Source organism: Sebastes umbrosus, chromosome 4 (genome assembly GCF_015220745.1).
Source record: "Sebastes umbrosus isolate fSebUmb1 chromosome 4, fSebUmb1.pri, whole genome shotgun sequence".
Taxonomy (NCBI): Eukaryota; Metazoa; Chordata; class Actinopteri; order Perciformes; family Sebastidae; genus Sebastes; species Sebastes umbrosus.
This window is the reverse complement of record NC_051272.1, coordinates 38,561,642-38,579,935: the sequence shown is the minus strand read 5'-3', so window position 1 is coordinate 38,579,935 and position 18,294 is coordinate 38,561,642. Positions and strand designations below refer to the sequence as shown.

The 18,294-nt window shown below is 41.6% G+C and overlaps 1 protein-coding gene across 5 annotated transcripts in view; it reads right to left on the bottom strand.

The window, feature by feature from the left end:
* The window catches only part of LOC119486221 (A-kinase anchor protein 13-like), a 163,319-nt gene that overhangs the window by 18,646 nt on the left and 126,379 nt on the right, over positions 1-18,294 (bottom strand). For 4 of the 5 annotated variants that reach the window (XM_037766151.1, XM_037766154.1, XM_037766155.1 and 1 more), the window contains 12 exons: positions 18,226-18,268; positions 16,767-16,878; positions 13,215-13,377; positions 12,490-12,557; positions 11,979-12,036; positions 11,046-11,220; positions 7,950-8,056; positions 4,740-4,886; positions 4,545-4,654; positions 4,279-4,422; positions 2,596-2,721; positions 2,338-2,455 (listed from right to left, as the gene is read on the bottom strand). In XM_037766151.1, coding sequence (XP_037622079.1) covers positions 2,338-2,455; positions 2,596-2,721; positions 4,279-4,422; positions 4,545-4,654; positions 4,740-4,886; positions 7,950-8,056; positions 11,046-11,220; positions 11,979-12,036; positions 12,490-12,557; positions 13,215-13,377; positions 16,767-16,878; positions 18,226-18,268 — 1,371 coding nt within the window. The remainder of the gene's footprint in view (positions 1-2,337; positions 2,456-2,595; positions 2,722-4,278; positions 4,423-4,544; positions 4,655-4,739; positions 4,887-7,949; positions 8,057-11,045; positions 11,221-11,978; positions 12,037-12,489; positions 12,558-13,214; positions 13,378-16,766; positions 16,879-18,225; positions 18,269-18,294) is intronic. The other variant, XM_037766152.1, reaches the window with a different exon arrangement.

The window sequence follows — 18,294 nt, the reverse complement described above, 5'->3', positions numbered from 1 at the left end:
TGAACTATTAAAGGAACAGTGTGTCGGTGCGCTATCTAGTGGTGAGGTTGCAGATTACATCTTCTCCCGTGTGCCAAGTGAGTAGAGCCCCGTTTCAACCGCAGGAACCTTCCTCCAGAACTAAGAACCTTTTGAGGAACTCTTTGTGTTTCGCCCGCAGGGACCAGGGTCTAAATTAAGTTCCGGGGACATTTTACCCCCCAAAAAGCCCCTGGTTGGGGGGGGTAGTACTTTCTGAAAGTACTGGAACTTTCGGGGTGGAGTTTGCAGGGATGACGGTCGCTGATTGGTGAAACAGACACACAGCGCCGCTGCTTCAACTGTACCGCTTCATTCATCAACAAGGAAGTACTCTAGTATCGGTTTAGGACCATTTTAGGACGAGAGGAGGACATTTCTCTGTGTATGATAACATTAAAAGTAAAGTCAGGCTCTGCTGTCGGCTTCCTGACTCATTAAAAAAAGATAGAGAGAAAAAGAGAGAGAGATCTGGAGGTCGAGCGGTAATGGTAGAAGAGAGAGAGAGACGTAGCGCGGCGGTGCTGTGAATGAGAGAAATAAGTTATTTTCTGTTGTTTTCTCTGCGTTAACGTTAAAAATCACAAATAAATAACCATCAAACTCTCAACAGATGATTTACTGAGGAGACAGACGCTCTTAGTTTCATTTCATTCATTACATCCAACGTGCAGCAGTAGATATATACAGCAGTAGATATATACAGCAGTAGATATATATACAGCAGTAGATATATGCAGCAGTAGATATATACAGCAGTAGATACATGCAGCAGTAGATACATGCAGCAGTAGATACATACAGCAGTAGATATATGCAGCAGTAGATATATACGGCAGTAGATATATACAGCAGTAGATATATGCAGCAGTAGATATATGCAGCAGTAGATATATACAGCAGTAGATACATGCAGCAGTAGATACATACAGCAGTAGATACATGCAGCAGTAGATACATACAGCAGTAGATATATACAGCAGTAGATATATGCAGCAGTAGATATATGCAGCAGTAGATATATACGGCAGTAGATATATACAGCAGTAGATATATGCAGCAGTAGATATATGCAGCAGTAGATATATACAGCAGTAGATATATACAGCAGTAGATACATACAGCAGTAGATACATGCAGCAGTAGATACATACAGCAGTAGATATATACAGCAGTAGATATATGCAGCAGTAGATATATACAGCAGTGTATATATATACAGCAGTAGATATATACAGCAGTAGATATATGCAGCAGTAGATATATGCAGCAGTAGATATATACAGCAGTGTATATATATACAGCAGTAGATATATGCAGCAGTAGATATATGCAGCAGTAGATATATATACAGCAGCAGATATATATACAGCAGTAGATATATACATCAGTAGATATATGCAGCAGTAGATATATGCAGCAGTAGATATATATACAGCAGCAGATATATATACAGCAGTAGATATATACATCAGTAGATATATGCAGCAGTAGATATATGCAGCAGTAAATGTTTTTTTTCCAGTATGTATTTTAGAGTAAACAGGCGACACACTGAGCTGCAGGCTGCAGAGTGAGTTTACTGATGTGACCAGCAGCCCTCATCACATGTCATGTTGCTTTTTCATACGTCAGCAGACTGATTTACCTAATCTCTGTAGGTCTTTAGACCGCGGTGGAAACGCAGACAACAGTGGGCCGAAGGAACCTTTTAGTTCCATGAAAAGTAGTTCCAAGGACTAAAAGTCCCGGCTTAGGGTTGCTATGGTGACTGACGTGAAAACGGGAATGTCCCTCTCTGCACCCAGTTGTTTTAAGAGTAGAGTGCTCAGAGTGTGTGTGTATGTGGGAAGTGAGCTGTGAAGCAAGAGAGAGAGAGAGCGGCGGCGAGGGGAGCAAGTAACGTTATCGACTCCGTCCCGAGCAGGAAAAGTTAACAGAGTTTGGTTTGTCTGTTCTGGGCTACTGTAGAAACATCTTATTATTAGATGATTATACACTAAAGAAAACATACTTATTAATATTGTATTCCAGTTCTGCCAATAGATCCCCCTAAATGTTACACACTGGTCCTTCAAGTAGGCAGTTCCATGTTCTCTGTGGGTAATCACTAATAACAGAGTTCACAATGCTTACACAGATGTTTGATTTGTCCTTTTCATAATCTAACTGTGTAACATGAATTATAGCATCATTACCATCTTCAGTCACTGCGCAGTTTTTACATTGATTCCAAATAAACAATTCAATGTCGTCCACGGGAACACTGAAACCCTGTTCCTTTGAGGGACTGGTAACAGGACGTGTCTCGGTCCGTACCTTTAGTGTGCTGTAGTATCCTCTGGATGAGGACGGGATACTTGGTGATCCTCTGTGTGACCAACAAAATGCACTCTGGGATACTGAGCCTCCGCACAATGCTGCTGCTCATTGTTCTCTGCACAAACACAAAGACAGAGTCACACACCATGTGGATGAACCACAGCACAGTTACATACTGTATATCATTTATATATACTGTATATATATATATATAAACTGTATATAGAAAGGAGCTGGTGTGAGATGAGCGCCGACCTTGATGAAAGCCTGGAAGCGCTTATCTTTGGCGTGCAGGTCTTTATACAGATTGACAGCTTCGTTGTGGCGACTGCAGAACTTCCCATAAACCTTCTTCATACGATCAGCACTGCAGTCTGAAAACTGAGTTTAAAAACAATATATATTTACTAAAGCTATTCTATTTAAACTCTTTTCAATGCACAAATTCAAGAAACTGGCGGCATTACAGTTGACTGGAATTGTACCATATGTGATTACATGTAATTGAAACATTGAAACAAGAGGAAGGAAAAATTTAATTCTAAACTGACTTATTAACTTAACTTATTAATAACTTGGCACTATGATTGACACTTGGCCTATATGAATAAATCAAAATATTAATAAATCTCATATTTTACTGCATTAAATAGCTGCAACTGTATTTTAGTTGTAAATGCGGTTGTATGCAGTAGCGCCGTGCAAAAGGTTCGCTTAGCACTTAATGTGATCCCTGGACCCCGACGGAGGCCCTTCATCTTTTATAAACGAGCTCTATTACTCTATTTTGATGCTTTTTTTATGGCACCTAATTGAATTCATAGTACAAAAAAGTTGCATATCAAATTATTTTCTAGTGAATTAGAAAATGGTGGACGGGTATCACTGCTCGAAACTTCACACCAGGGCGACGGTTGGCCATCAGCCAGTTTGGGGCCGTCAGTGAGCGTCTGTCTAGTTTTCACGGTGTGTCCTTCACCGTCGGCTCTAGTCTGCCCCTGTCTGAGTTTTTTTGGCCGATTCAGCATGTTGAATCAGTGGTGGCGCCCGTCGGTGAGAGAAATCACTCTGATTGGCTGTTCAGATTAAACCAATCAGTGCACGAGAAGAGAAACAGAAGTGAGGAAAACAAGCCAATGAGTAAAGTCAAGAGGACACACAGAAGACTCTTCTCATTGTTCATCTTCATCTCATCTGATCATTCCAACACACAGATATCTTCACAGCAACATGAACATCTGGAATGAAGCTCAGCGGTGAGTGAGAGTGGTGTGAAAATGGTCAACAGACGCCGCTTTGTTTCACGTACGTATCATAACAACGGCTTGTATATCCTCCGTCCTCACTCTTCCTCTTTTTGAATGATGAATACAGACTACCGCCTCCTGCTGGTGTGGAGAGTTATTTCCTCTCACCAGGAGCAGAACGTACGTGCTGACTGGCCGTCAGCTGTCGTCTTTGCGGTGTTCTCAAGGGCAACTTGTCGGCCAAGACAAAGGTAACGTGAGGCTATGCAACAGTCGTCCTTCATCACCGCTAGTTCTCTGATGACGGCTTGGTGTGTCTGGGCCTTTGAGGCCCTTTCTCTTCTCGTGCACTGATTGGTTTAAGCTGAACAGCCAATCAGAGCCAATCAACATGCTGAATCTGCTGAAAAGCCTCAGACACGGGCAGACTAGAGCCGACGGTGAAGGACACACCGTAAAAACTAGACAGACAGACGACCAATTATTGATCTCTTCAGTCATTTTCAATAAGAAGAGAAGAACAACATTTTAAAAATAATGCAGGTACAATTAACAGCAGAGTGCTCCAATGAAACGGTCTCTCTACCTTCTGATCGCTCTGGGAGTCAAACAAACTCATAAATCCTTAAAACCTTTATGTCTAAACTTATCACAAGAGTCTATTATGTTTCATCTTCTCCTTCAGGCTCACCTGGCTGAGCAGGACGTCCCCGATGCTGCAGATGAGGAAGCTGCTGTTGTTTTGTCCTCCAGTTGATGACGCTCTCTTTCTCTCCAGGAGCAGGGTGAGGAGATGTGTGTGCGTGTCCAACAGGTCGTCCAAAACAGGGAAAATCTACAGAAAATGATCAATAGACTAGTCCTTAATGTGCGTATTTTAATAATGGTTTTCTTAATAGTATTGCTTGTATGTACAGTATGTCCATAGGTGAAACCACTCCTCAGCACATTCATCACCTTGTCCAGAGTGTGAGTGTCGAGCTGCAGCTCCTTCTGAAGGCCTTTGTAGTACACTTCAGACATGATCTTCAGTGTCCTCACATGGTGGAACTCCGTCTGGTACAACTCTGTGGAGCGACAGGACTCTTATCTCCACATGTATTTACACGGACCGTTTATCTTCCTTCCAAAAGCAGTTGTAACATATCGTACCGTAGATGACGTCTTGTTTCTTGATTTCATCTTTCTTCAACATTTTCAAGAACTTCTTGTCCATTGTGCCGCTCCAAGAATCAGCTTCCAGGTCTTTCATGTCACACTCAAACTCTCCCATCAGCTGACTGTCCATCATCTCAGTACCTTCGCACACGCACACGCACACACACACACACACACACACACACACACACACACACACACACAGACACACACACACACACACACACACACAGACACACACACACACAAAGACAGAGAGAAGAATCAGAAGGGCAACATCAGAGACACAATTTTCTGTTGATCAGCTGTGTCAGAACATACAGTGCCTTCAGATGGGGTTGTGTTTACCGTGTTTACGAGTTGGGCCCACATGAACGCCCCTCTCATGTCGTATTCACGACCTCGGAAGTGGAAAGTTTCTGAAAGTTTCTGAAATTTCCGAGTTCACGACTTGTGACGTTTTTTTTCATGTTGACAGTAATGGTGGAAGTTATGGAAGTTCATTTTTCGGTGCATAATAAGTTAATATATTGTAGTTTTAGTGGTATATTGTTTTTCTTTGTAATTCTATAATATGTCTGAGGAAAGTGTTGATATTCCCAACGGCCTCATCTTTCTCCTCTGTCATCATATCTTTGCATTTCCTGCCATATGTTACCAACTTGCTTGCTTGCTAAATTGTGAGCCTCTGTGGCTTCTAGACGCCGACAGTAACGTTAATATTGCTGTTGCTTAGCAGCGGTGTTCTCACCACTTAACCACTTGAACGCCGAGCATATCGTGTACACGACTTCTGGTGTTGTAAACACGAGCTCACCAGTTTCATTTAAAGGCACCAATAGCCTGTATATAAAGATGGACGACATGACAGCTCCCCAAAAGTGAAGCCAAAACATCTGGATGGCCCCCTGATGGCTGGCTGCAGTATAGCTCATAAGCCCCGCCTCCTCCATGTTAGCAGATGGGACATGAACCAAACTAAAAAGTCAAATTACACGTCAAATACATTTTTCCCAAAGATGGTTTCTGTCATTTTAGGTAGTTCTGATAACGCTGATGTTTGTTCAAGTCTTCTTTTTGTGAGAAGTTTGGTTATAAGGAGTTATTTGATGCTATAAAAAGGGGGTGAGAAATCATGATTGACAGCTGCTCTGAGTGAAGCAGTCGCAGAGCCGGAGACTCTGGAATTGTACGAAGAGTAGAAAAGTGGAAAGGACATGTAACTTTAACTTTCCATAACCATGATTGTCTGTTTCAAACATAAAGATCTGTAAATAAAGATCTTTATATGGAGTCTACGGTTCATACAGTCACTGACTGCTGTCGCTAGGTAGCTTAGCACCATCTCTACTGGTTAGCCAGCGTTGTCGCATCATCGTGTGTGTTCATATCAGACAGGCGGATGACGTTTCTGAAACACGAATCACGAGTCTGTGTAATAAAACATTAGATATTATATCATAGTTGTTGCACGCTCACAGTAGCCGCTGTCTCATGAGACCGTCTCGTAGACAGACACTTTGTTTCCCTGTTGACGGATGGCTATATTTTACACATTTACTTATTACAACACAAAAGTCTATTATAAAATGAATGGGAACATGTGGTTATCTGCTGTATTCTCCTGTGGGGTGTTTTCGTGTAATGTTATTATTATTATTATTATTATTAATATTATTATTATGATTATTATGATTATTATTAATAATAAAACAGTGTGATAGATAAGTCTGATGCAGCTCAGGACTGTGTGTCTAGTTGTTCTAGTCATAAATCAGAAATAAACATGAATTGATTAATTAAAATCAATTATAAAAGTGTATAAGGGTTTAGAACATGATGATAGCAGTATCTGATGGTCATCTCCATGCTCTGTTATGTTTCATAAGTTGTTGCAGCAGTTTCATTGGTTGAAACCATTTGTTACACAGATTTGGTGCTAAATTTAACCATTTTTTACCACTGGAGAATTAATAAAAATGATCAATAATCCCTCCATAATACCACATTAAGACACCAAGACCTTGAGGAACACCATAGAAAAAGACATGCTGTGATTTGGGATCAAAAACTTTTGACATTTGGAGATTTCTGCATTTTTCTGTGATTGGATGGCGAGAACTTGTGTTGTGTAAACTGCTCAGAAACCCCCTCATTGTCAATGTAGCTAGGCAAGCCATCCATCCTCTGAATGCTCTAGGTCTCTAGTTTGATCCATCCATCCTCTGAATGCTCTAGGTCTCTAGTCTGATCCATCCATCCTCTGAATGCTCTAGGTCTCTAGTTTGATCCATCCATCCTCTGAATGCTCTAGGTCTCTAGTTTGATCCATCCATCCTCTGAATGCTCTAGGTCTCTAGTCTGATCCATCCATCCTCTGAATGCTCTAGGTCTCTAGTTTGATCCATCCATCCTCTGAATGCTCTAGGTCTCTAGTTTGTGGCTGTAAAGTTTCATGAGGCTGTGATTCTCCTAGAGGTCACCACTGGTCATTTTATACATGGAGGTCAATGAAATGGCTCCTATGGGGACTAACATCATCACACATGAATACAATTACGATTTAGCCTCCTTCCCGAGAAGCTAGTATGATGTTTTCTAGTTTCAGAAGACGTCTGTAGCTTCACTGTAGCTCTAGAACTGAACCTGCTACAGCCTCTGAAAGACAGTAAAGTCGGTCTCAGGGGGTTAATTAATCTATTTTTAGGAAAGCTTTCATACTATAAAGAACACACCACCACATGCATAAAGTCTGAGTAAAAAACGTTTACTGAATCTGTATTTATCAAAGTCGCTGTAAAATCCAACATAATAGCTCTACTTTGAGAGGGAGCATCTCTCTGCATATAAGTATTGGTGAGTTAATCGTTGCATGTTAACTACTAATTAAAAATGGATTCAATGTTTTTGAGAATCAATACTGTATCACAAAACATAATATTGCAATATTCGATTTTTCTGATATTTTCCTACACCCCTACTGGGTACCCATGCCTGTACATGCGCAGAACTGATCGAGCAGCCAGGACAGATTGGGGATATTTTGGCTTCATTTTAGTACAGTGGGAGGAAGTGGAGACACGTTGCCCATCTACATATACAGTCCATGTGTCAGACACACAGAAATACCAGTTCTTCTACTTGTTTTCACAATGTGTGTGTGTGTGTGTGTGTGTGTTGTGTGTGCATGTGAGTGGACGGTACCTTCATCGGTGAGTGACTCAGTCGAGGCATTGACTTTGCTCCCCTGATGGAGCGAGTCGGTGGACTGGGACAGAAACTTCAGGCCTTTCAGTGGAACATCATCTAACCTACAAGGAACAAAGCCATGAACAGGTCTCACTCTCTACAGATAACAACCACAACCTTTAGTTCTATAGTATACACCGGTCAGCCATAACATTCAGACCACTGACAAGTGAAGTGAATAACATGGATTATCTGGTTACCATGGCACCTGACAGTGGGGGGGATATATTAGACAGCCAGTGAACATTTTGAACTTTGAACTTTGTGTTAGAAGCAGAATAAATGGTCCAGCGTAAAGATGTGAGGGACTTTGACAAGGACCAGATAGTGCTGTCTAGACAACCGGGTCAGAGCATCTCCAGAACTGCAGCTCTTGTGGGATGTTCCCGGTCTGCAGTGGTCAGGACCTACCAAAAGTGGTCCAAGGAAGGAGAACCGGCGACAGGGTCAGACCCGAGGCTCATTGATGCACGTGGGGAGCGAAGGCGGGCCCGTGTTGTCCGATCCAATAGAAGAGCTACTGGAGCTCAAACTGCTGAAAGAGTTAATGCTGGTTCTGATAGAAAGGTGTCAGAACACACAGTGAGGAGCAGTTTGATGCGTATGGGGACCGGTCAGGGTGCCCACGCTGACCTAATGTTATGGCTGATCGGTGAAGCAAGAGAGAGAGAGCGGCGGCGACAGGAACGAGTAATGTTATCAACTTCGACCCAAGCAGGACAAGTTAACAGAGTTTGGTTTGTCTGTTCTGGGCTACTGTAGAAACATGGAGGACTCTGTGGAGAGGACCTGCTCCTTATGTAGATATAAACGGTTCATTGTAAGCTAACGAAAACACAACCATTCTTATTTTCAGGTGATATACACTAAAGAAAACATACTTATTATATTCAATTTCTGCCAATAGATTCCCCTTATTGTTACACACATACAGTAGATGTATTTCTCGTAGATACCACACTGGCCCCTTCAGCCTGTTGCTGCGATACTGGATAAAAAGCATTAGAACGTCTACATTTCTCAACCGATTTCAATGAGTTGTTTTTATATTCAAGGATTTATGATCTATGAGGAGTAGAAAAAGACAGTTTTGTCTCCAGTTACTTAACATTTTGATACTAGGCTATAATCGCTGCTAGACGCTCCAAAGAGCGGGTATCTTGTAGATGCCGTTAGGATCACCGGAGGACACCGGAGGACACCGGAGGACACAGAGACACATGATTTTTTTCAGATTACCTGTCTCATGTACTACTGTCAGGATATAGCGACCGTTTCATAAAAATAACTGGTTTTAATAATATTTTCTCCATTTCTACCTACTGCAGCTTTAATACTGTAATATTGATGATGTGAAAAATTCTCCGGTGATCCATGAACTGGAGGCAGTAACGTAACTTTACTGAACTGTTTTTCACCAAAAGTTTTTTTTGTGGGGGGGATCCAGCCTACAGTACTCCTCATAGATTATAAACGCTTGAATAAAAAAACGACTCAATGAAGTTGGTTGAGAAACACTGTAGTGCTTTTTATCCAGAAAAACAGCAGCTCAGTCCTGACCTTCCCACCATGGCAGTGACCTTGACGTACGATCCAAATAATACAGCATCTACATATGTATATATATAAACTGGATAAACAAAGTTTGGAAACTTGTGTTTGGTGGATTATTTCTCTGTTGTTACAATGCTAATGGTCATTGTATTTTACATGGTTGGAAAGCCTGTTTATTTACCTCTGCAATGATGTCCAACTTGTAAGGATCATACATTTGTGGGATGAGCAGCACAGCTGATTATGTGGGGAGCGCCCAAGAAAAATTTGCCAAAATGCTCTGCCGATGGTAAACAGTGTATTCTCCTGTTGGTGTTGACTCTTGTTTTGAGTTGTTTGGTGGATTGGATGATTGAACTCTCTATCAGTAACGAGGAACAAACAAGACATATTGATTGATTGAATCCACCGTCAGGAGCCTCAGTAGCGGTGGAAGATCCATACACAGCCACAACAGCCTGGCACCTCCTCCTCATGCTGGTCACCAACCTGGTCACACGTTGCTGTGGGATGGCGTTCCATTCCTCAACCAGGATTCGTTGCAGGTCAGCCAGCGTGGTTGTGTTGGTCACTCTAACACGTACAGCACGCCCAAGCTGATCCTACAAGTGTTGAATTGGGTTGAGGTGTGGACTCTTGGCAGGCCGTTCCATTCTCTTAACTCCCACATTGTGGAGGTAGTCTGTGATAACCCTGGCTCTGTGGGGTGAGCGTTGTCATCTTGGAGGATGAAGTTAGGTCCCAGATTGTGGAGATATGGGATCGCCACTAGCTGCAGAATCTCATCCCGATATCTCCCTGCATTGAGATGGCCTTCAATGATGACAAGCCTTGTTTTGCCGGTGAGGGAGATGCCGCCCCACACCATGACACTGCCCCCACCAAAAGCTGTTACTCCATCCGTTCAACAATCAGCATAGCGTTCTCCACGTCGTCTCCATACTTTGACCCTGCCATCCAACTTTCGCAGACAGAACCTGGACTCATCACTGAACATGACATTCCCCCACATGTTCAGGTTCCATTGTCTGTGTTGTCGACACCAGCACCAACGGGCCTGACGGTGAAGGGCAGTCATTGCAGGCTTCCTGGTAGCCTTATGAGAATACACTGTTTACCATTGGCAGAGCATTTTGGAACATTTTTCTTGGGCGCTACCCACATAATCAGCTGTGCTGCTCATCCCACAAATGCATGATCCTTACAAGTTGGACATCATTGCAAAGGTAAATAAATAGGTTTTCCAACCATGTAAAATACAATGACCATTAGCATTGTAACAACAGAGAAATAATCCACCAAACACAAGTTTCCAAACTTTGTTTTTCCAGTATATATATATATATATATATATATATACAGTATATATATATCTATGGTTACACACTGTCCCTTTAACATACATAAATAACATTAACGGTTTTGATAGGGATACCCTAAATGTGTCAGTCTGTTCTGTGTGTGTGTGTGTGTGTGTGTGTGTGAGAGGTTTCTCACCCTGCTATGTTGCTGGTGGAGATGCTCTTGGCCAGGTTGCTGTGTGGGTTGAAGATACTGGGGTGTCTCCGTGGAAACATTAAAGGAAGCGGCTCGTCGGGGGAGGTTGTTGTGGACCAGCGTTCCCGTGACGATGAGGAGGAGGTGGATGATACAGATGATGCTGAAGATGTCGCTAGATGGAAACATCAAAGTGCACATTTAGGACCTACTATACCAGTAGTAGGTAGACGTCCATGCCTGGTTTATTAGGAAATAAATTTGTCATTTATCAACAGATCTTTGACAAAGTCAAACTAATACTGTGCCCCCCTCCCTTATAATGACAATCGGAGCCTGTCAGTGGTAATAACAAGCACTCTTAGTGGACGTACATCGACGGAGCACAATTGCCTTGAAGGATTACATTGCAGTCCGTTTTGTTGCTGCCGTCTGCAACGCTCTCCCTCAATACTGGACCAGACCACTCCTCACTAATCAACATGCTCGTCATTAATCCGGTCAGCTGCACATGGTGCTGGTGCTAACATCTCAACACTAACGGCAGCAGAATCAGACTGATTGAAACTGGATGATTATGTTACTATTTGCATATTCTGTCAATAAGAACTGATGTCAGTAAAGTAAAGGAGGGCTTTAGGGAGTGGGATAACGGGCCCGTTGTGTGATGGATTCAATGAAAACAACAAAAACAAAAACAGTTATGATGGTAACGATGGTCAAGGTAGAGTTGATGTTCATTGAGGTTTATTCTAACAATCAGACAACACGTGGAGTGTGAGCCAAAAATCAAATCAATCATTTGAATCCATGTCTGTCCAGTTAGGAACAGGCTGCTCAGTCAGTTCAAGCCCTGCTGGGTGGAAGGTCACTCATCACTCTCTGTCTCGTTGCTTAACGAGAGTCTGCTATTTGTATTTGTTGTGTTCTTACATTTACTCCTCATGTTAGTAGCTGACCCAGGAACAGCTTCTGGCACCAGCGACTGCTGCTGGAAGCAAACACAGGTCAACATGAGTGTAACAGAGTATGTTCATTGTGAGGTTCTAAGACTCCCGTTGATCAGCAGAATATACTGTTTTTTAGTATGTATGTATGTATGTATACTGTACCAAATAAAAGGTACCAACTTAATATGTGCTCTGTTATGTATAAGGGTCCATTGTTTTGTTTTTACTGATCGGATTTTTAAAAAAAAATTCAATTTAAAAACAAAAAAAAAGAAGAAGCTGATTTTATTTTAACCAATTTTCATCTGGACTTTAAGTCTGGATTAAGTTGTTGTGTTTCCTGCTGCAAGAAGACACTGATTATAAATAAATAAATAAATAAATATTTATTTATTTTTGTATGTTACACGTTGGACCTTTTCTGTCAAATTAAAAGTGATTAATTCAAACATACATTTAGAGAAATAATAATAATAAGTGTATATCAGACCTACCTTAGTTTTGTTCTTTGTACAGACAGACAGACTCTCTCTGCAGCACTTATGGACATGGGCGCCACAGTCTATGAACAACACATTATGATCATTAGCAACAAGCATTTTCTACCGACTGCCTGATTTCTATTTTTAAAATCAGTAAAGAAATCAACGATCATCGAAGGCGACTACAGGAAGTTCAAAAGGAGTGAAATCATTCATTAGTGTCAAAGTTATGGGACACTCGGAGATTGACTTCTACACTTGTAATATGTGGATGGACAGATGTGAGGGCCTCAGTAACTGCTGCTGCAGACAGTCTGGCTTTATTAATTATCAATAATAATAATGAACGTTTTCCTACAGGTAGACTTCAGAAGAGACTCCTCCTTCAGAGAAATCAGAAAGATTCATAAATGAGCAAATGTCACCAGGTTCTGCTTTATTTCTGCCAGGATGGAAATGAAAGTGTTCTTTCTACAAACTCCATGACTGTAGTGTTGACACTGGGTGTGGATCTCTACTGTGAGAAACAAAGTGTTAAAGGGAAATGAGAAAGACACGTCACAGTGAAACTACATAAGGAAATGACTACAAGAGGAAGAGGAGGAGGAATAAAAAGAGGGAGGGAGGAGAGAGTGGGAATGGTCAGATGAGACAGAGGAGAAAATAAATCTTGCCTGGCTCTCAGACAACAAGAGGGAAGGAAGGAGAAAGGAAAAAGAGGTGTGAGTGAGTCTTACTGTTGCAGAGGAAAGTTTCCTTATTGTGCAGAAGTTTGGAGCAGTGCTGACATGCTGTGGAAGGAGACGGACTGACTGGGATGAAGAGATGACCGTTGGCACTCTTCTTTTCTCTCTCTTTACTCTCTCGCTCCCTCTCTCCTTTCCTTTCCTTCTCCTTCTCCTGTAGGCAATAAAAGAGAGAGAAACAATAAAGAATATATTCAGAGAAAATAACCTGCTGTGAATATCTGGTTTTGTCTCATCAAATCATTTCAACTCAAGCTCTTTTCTATCATTCTCATTTAAAGCTAGGGTAGGTAATGTATTTTAGAGACCTTTTTTATTTTTTGAAATTATCTTTACAATCAATAAACCATATATAATATATAAAATATATAAAATATTCTCTTCCTCGTCGCACTTGTTTTGATATTTTGGATATTTTGGAGTGCCTGGATTGCCTTTCTGTTTATCCAGATGTTTTTCCCCATTTTCCAAAAGTACCGACACGTTTCTGCCTTACGACTGAACACACAGAGCAACCACTTATCTCTCTTTCCAATTATGAAATGTTATTTAGGACGAGCACTTCTCCTTGTCATTAACACGTTGTTTACTTTACACCTGATTGGCATGGAATCAGCTGCTTAATGGTCTAAAATGGGGGGGGAATATGAATCACTTAGTGATAATGTTAACGTTACTAAACATTAGCTTTTAGCTAAGTTAGCTTAGCTAACATTCTAACAATGTTAGAGGGTTATCTGTTTTGAGAACTAGCAATCAGCGATAACTTTGACTTAGAACTCAGCTGTTCCGTTGCTTGGTAGCTAACGGTAAAGTTAGCTAGTTCACTCACTTTCTGTAGTTTGAGTTGACTCATAAGTAAAAAATCAATCTCTCATCTACTCTATCTATACTGACATGTGGAAAGTGACACATGTGGACAGTGACCTCATCCGACACAGTGTCTCCTCTCCACCTCACAGAGCGACTGAACCTCTTACTCAGCATGGCTGTAACTGTCCTCCTGTCTCCTTCTCTCTCCTGTCTGTCCCTCTATACTCCGTCTGTCTGTCTGTCTGTCTGTCTCTCTATACTCCATCCGTCTGTCTGTCTCTCCTCTTCTAATCCTCAGTGTGAATCCTCTCTTTCTCTGTCTGAGCATCCTGTTGTCGTCTTTTTTGTTGTAGTCATTATGTACAAGCTGTTGCTGTTGCTGTTGCTGCTGCTGTTGCTGTTGCTGTTGCTGCTGCTGCTGCTGCTGCTGCTGCTGCTGCTCGTCGGTCTGCTTTCAAATCAGGAAGTGAGCTATAGCATCTAACATCTACACACACACACACACACACACACACAAAGTTCCTCTTTCACTGTCTGTCTGTCATCTTCAAGCCACCACTTTGACATACACCCCCAAAACTGTATGTTAGTATCTGGTGACAAAAATTCCTATTTCATGATGCATCATTAAATGTAGGATTATTAAAGTTTAGAAACATTTCTCTTTATTGTTTTCTTCTATTCTTTAAATGAGTTGTTAATGTGGTTTTGGATATTTTCGCTTGGTAAATATTCTTGTCTCATTCAGTGATTTGAATATTTAGTTTCACTTCAGTTTTTAGTTTGTTTCAGTTCTAATTGTGGTTCGCTGGGTAGGGGTCATATTCTTCTAGAGATATAATGATGGAGGACCTGGGATCAGTTGTATTTGGGATGCGTAAATGAAATGTACAAGCTCACATGACACTAACCTGAATTCAGACATGATCACAAATTGGCCCCCAATGATTGCATGATGACAAGTACTGTATATTTGGCTGTGGCATCGATAATAGAGTTGTGTAGAGATGACCTATTTTATGAACGGAGTTCTTCAAGTGGTCAGTTTATCAGTGATCAGTTTCAGCCCTACATTCTGCTCATCAGACTGAATTCATTAATAATAGTGAATCAAAGAGCAAATCTCTATTTAAATGTAGTTGTTTAAAGCTTCAGTAGTCAGTACATTTTTGGCATCATTGGGCAAAAATTCCATAATAACCTTTCAGCATATTGTAATTCAAGTGTTCTGAGAGAAAACTAGACTTCTGCTCCTCCTCATGGCTCTGTTTTCAGGCTTTAGAACATCTAGCCCGTGACGGGAGACTTTGACCAATCACAGGTCATTTCAGAGCGAGAGCGTTCCTATTGGCTGTGTCAAGTTCCGGTCATGTGACCGGAACTTGGCATTCTTGCCGGTCGGAGTTCGCGAGTGATTGACAGCTGCTCAGAGACGGCAGCTGGACAGCAGACCTCAGATCAGCTCTGACAGCTTGTTTTCCTCCGGTCTGTGAAATCTTGTAGATGCTGTTAGGAGCACCGGAGGACACTGGAGGACACCGGAGGACACCGGAGGACACAGAGGAACATGATATTTTTCAGATTACCTGTCTCATGTACTACTGTCAGGATTAAGCGACCGTTTTATAAAAATAACTTTTGAATCATATTTGCTCCAATCTGTCTATTTCAGCTTTAATGAAGACTGAGCTTGTGTATCATCTACTAACAACGCACCAATCCAAAGTGCATTTTGTACGTACGTGTCATTGACCAAGCAGTAGTTAGTGATTCAAACACTCCCTCTCTCTGAGGCAGAATGCTCTTTTTTTCAAATACATGTTTATCGTAGGGGTCGAAGAAAATATATAAGAAAATCGAATATCGCAATTTTATGTTTTGTGACACTGTATCGATTTTTAATTAATAGTTTACATGCAAAGATGAACTCAGTCAATACTTTATTTCATTAGCATAGAGATGCACCCTCTCAGTGCATGTGCCCTCTCAAAGCAGAGCTTTAAGGACTGATAAATGTAGATCCCTCTGTTCTGACTGCACTAAAGAGTCAACCTTTAGGTGTTGTGTATGAAGTCATCTGGAGGGAAACCACAGAGCTGTTTCAACTTCCTACTATGAGCTGCTGCTGATGTTGCAGGATCGACTGCACCGATGTATCCTGCTGTGTGTGTGTGTGTGTGTGTGTGTGTGTGATAATGGTGAGGACCTTCAACATGTTCTCCACAGAGTCTCTCACCGTACACACTGTTAGTGGACGCTGGGGGCTGGGACATAGTCACTGTGTTTTTCCTCTTATCTAAACCAAGCAGTCACCGTCTCCATCATAGGCAAACCATTACAAGGCTTTTATTGTGAAGCAGCTACGGCTTCCTGTAGCCTGATCAAACAACATCAGTAAACTGCTAAATGGTTGGTGCGTATCTCAGCTGCACTCACAAACAAACACATTCCTTCACCATTAGTGTGAGAATGCTGTATTGCTTGTCCTGATCAGAACCAAGGCTCTGGAGATAGACGTATCCTCCGATGGAATTTAAAACCCACTCACATACACAGGTGATACTGGACAGTGTAAATAAATGTAGCTTGACTTGACTGTACAGCTGATAACAATACAACCACATGCGTGAGAAAATAAATCAACACCATCACAGCCCTAGTGTGAATTTTGAACATGCACAGTTGAAGATTTGCTAGTGTGTGCACTCTGCAGTAACTTGATGTTCTCACCTTGCCTTTCTTGGTCATCTTACTGCGGAGGTAGCTGAACGTCCGACTGATTTTAGGCCCTCCTTTTCCCTCGGTGTCGCTCCGCAGGGGGCCCGGCTCCTCCTCTGAAATACTGACAAACATACACACCATTGAAGCCACTTTCCTCTAATACACAGAACAAAGAGGAGTGAAGTCTGTTCATATTGATCGAATTGAATACTTTAATCTCATTACTTCTCTCAGTGATGCAGCAGTGCAACATGTTACATTTTGATTTAAAGTAATTCCATTACAGTTACTGGCCTGGTGGAAATTGCATTACTGCACTAAAAACTAGAATTACCACCCTGCAGTTGTATTCCTCCCCCAACCAGTCAAGTTACAGTTTACATCCATGTCTGTCCAAAATCACTTCATCATTTTATCCAGTTAGACATTTGTGTGAAATTGTCATAATTAGCACATGAATTCTTGAGTTATAGCCCAAAACGTGTTTTGTGAGATTTCAATGACCTTGACCTTTGACCCACCAAACTCTAATCATTTCATCCCAGGCGACAACCTCCGTGTCTGAAATGTGAAGCCAACGCGGAGGTGACTTATGCCTTCTTACTGTAGAAGTCTGGTTGTATAGAAGTCTATGAGAAAATGATCCTACTTCTCTCTTGATTTATTCCCTCAGTAAACATTGTAAACATGAGTTTATGGTCCCAATCACTAGTTTCAAGTCTTCTTCAATACAGCATGATGTTCATTTAGTAAATGATGGTCCCATTTAGAGTCAGATAGACCATAAAGCAGGGGATGCTTTAGGGCGGGGCTACCTTGTGATTGACAGGTCGCTACCACGGCGTTGTCTGAGAGTTGTCAACTTTGTTTTCAACTTAGGACTTTAACCTTTTAACAGTGTGTTTTCAGTCCATGAAAGTTAAATGTAACATTTTGGTTGATGGCGACGGCCGAAATGCCAAACTTGAGGCTTCAAAACTGTAGTCCACAAACCAATGGGTGACGTCACGGTGACTACATCCACTTCTTCTATACAGCCTACGGTTCATCCTTGAGTCCAAGTGGACGTTTGTGCCAGATGTAATGAAATTCCCTCCAGGTGTTCCTGAGATATCGCGTTCACCAGAATGGGACAGACGTGAGGTCACGGTGACCTTTGACCACCGAATTTTAATCAGTTCATCCTTGAGTCCAAGTGGACATTTGTGCCAGGTGTAAAGAAATCCCCTGAAGGCGTTCCTGAGATATCGCGTAAAACTTGAAAACATATTTCCTCCGGCTGTTGTGGAGGTAAAATGAAATCTCAGCCGAATTATGGAACCATGCCTTGAATTACAGTTTGTTTCAATGTTTGGAAAGCAGTTGTCTTCAGCTGAGAGAGTGTGGTTTAGAATGTAAAAAGACGAAAGCATAACTATGTCTAACAACACAGTAACTTCATTTTAGCTTTATCAGTTTCCCTTCTTACCTGTATTCCAGTGACCCAGAGTTACTGGGGAATGAGCTCATCCCTACAGGAAGCAAAGAGGAAAGACAT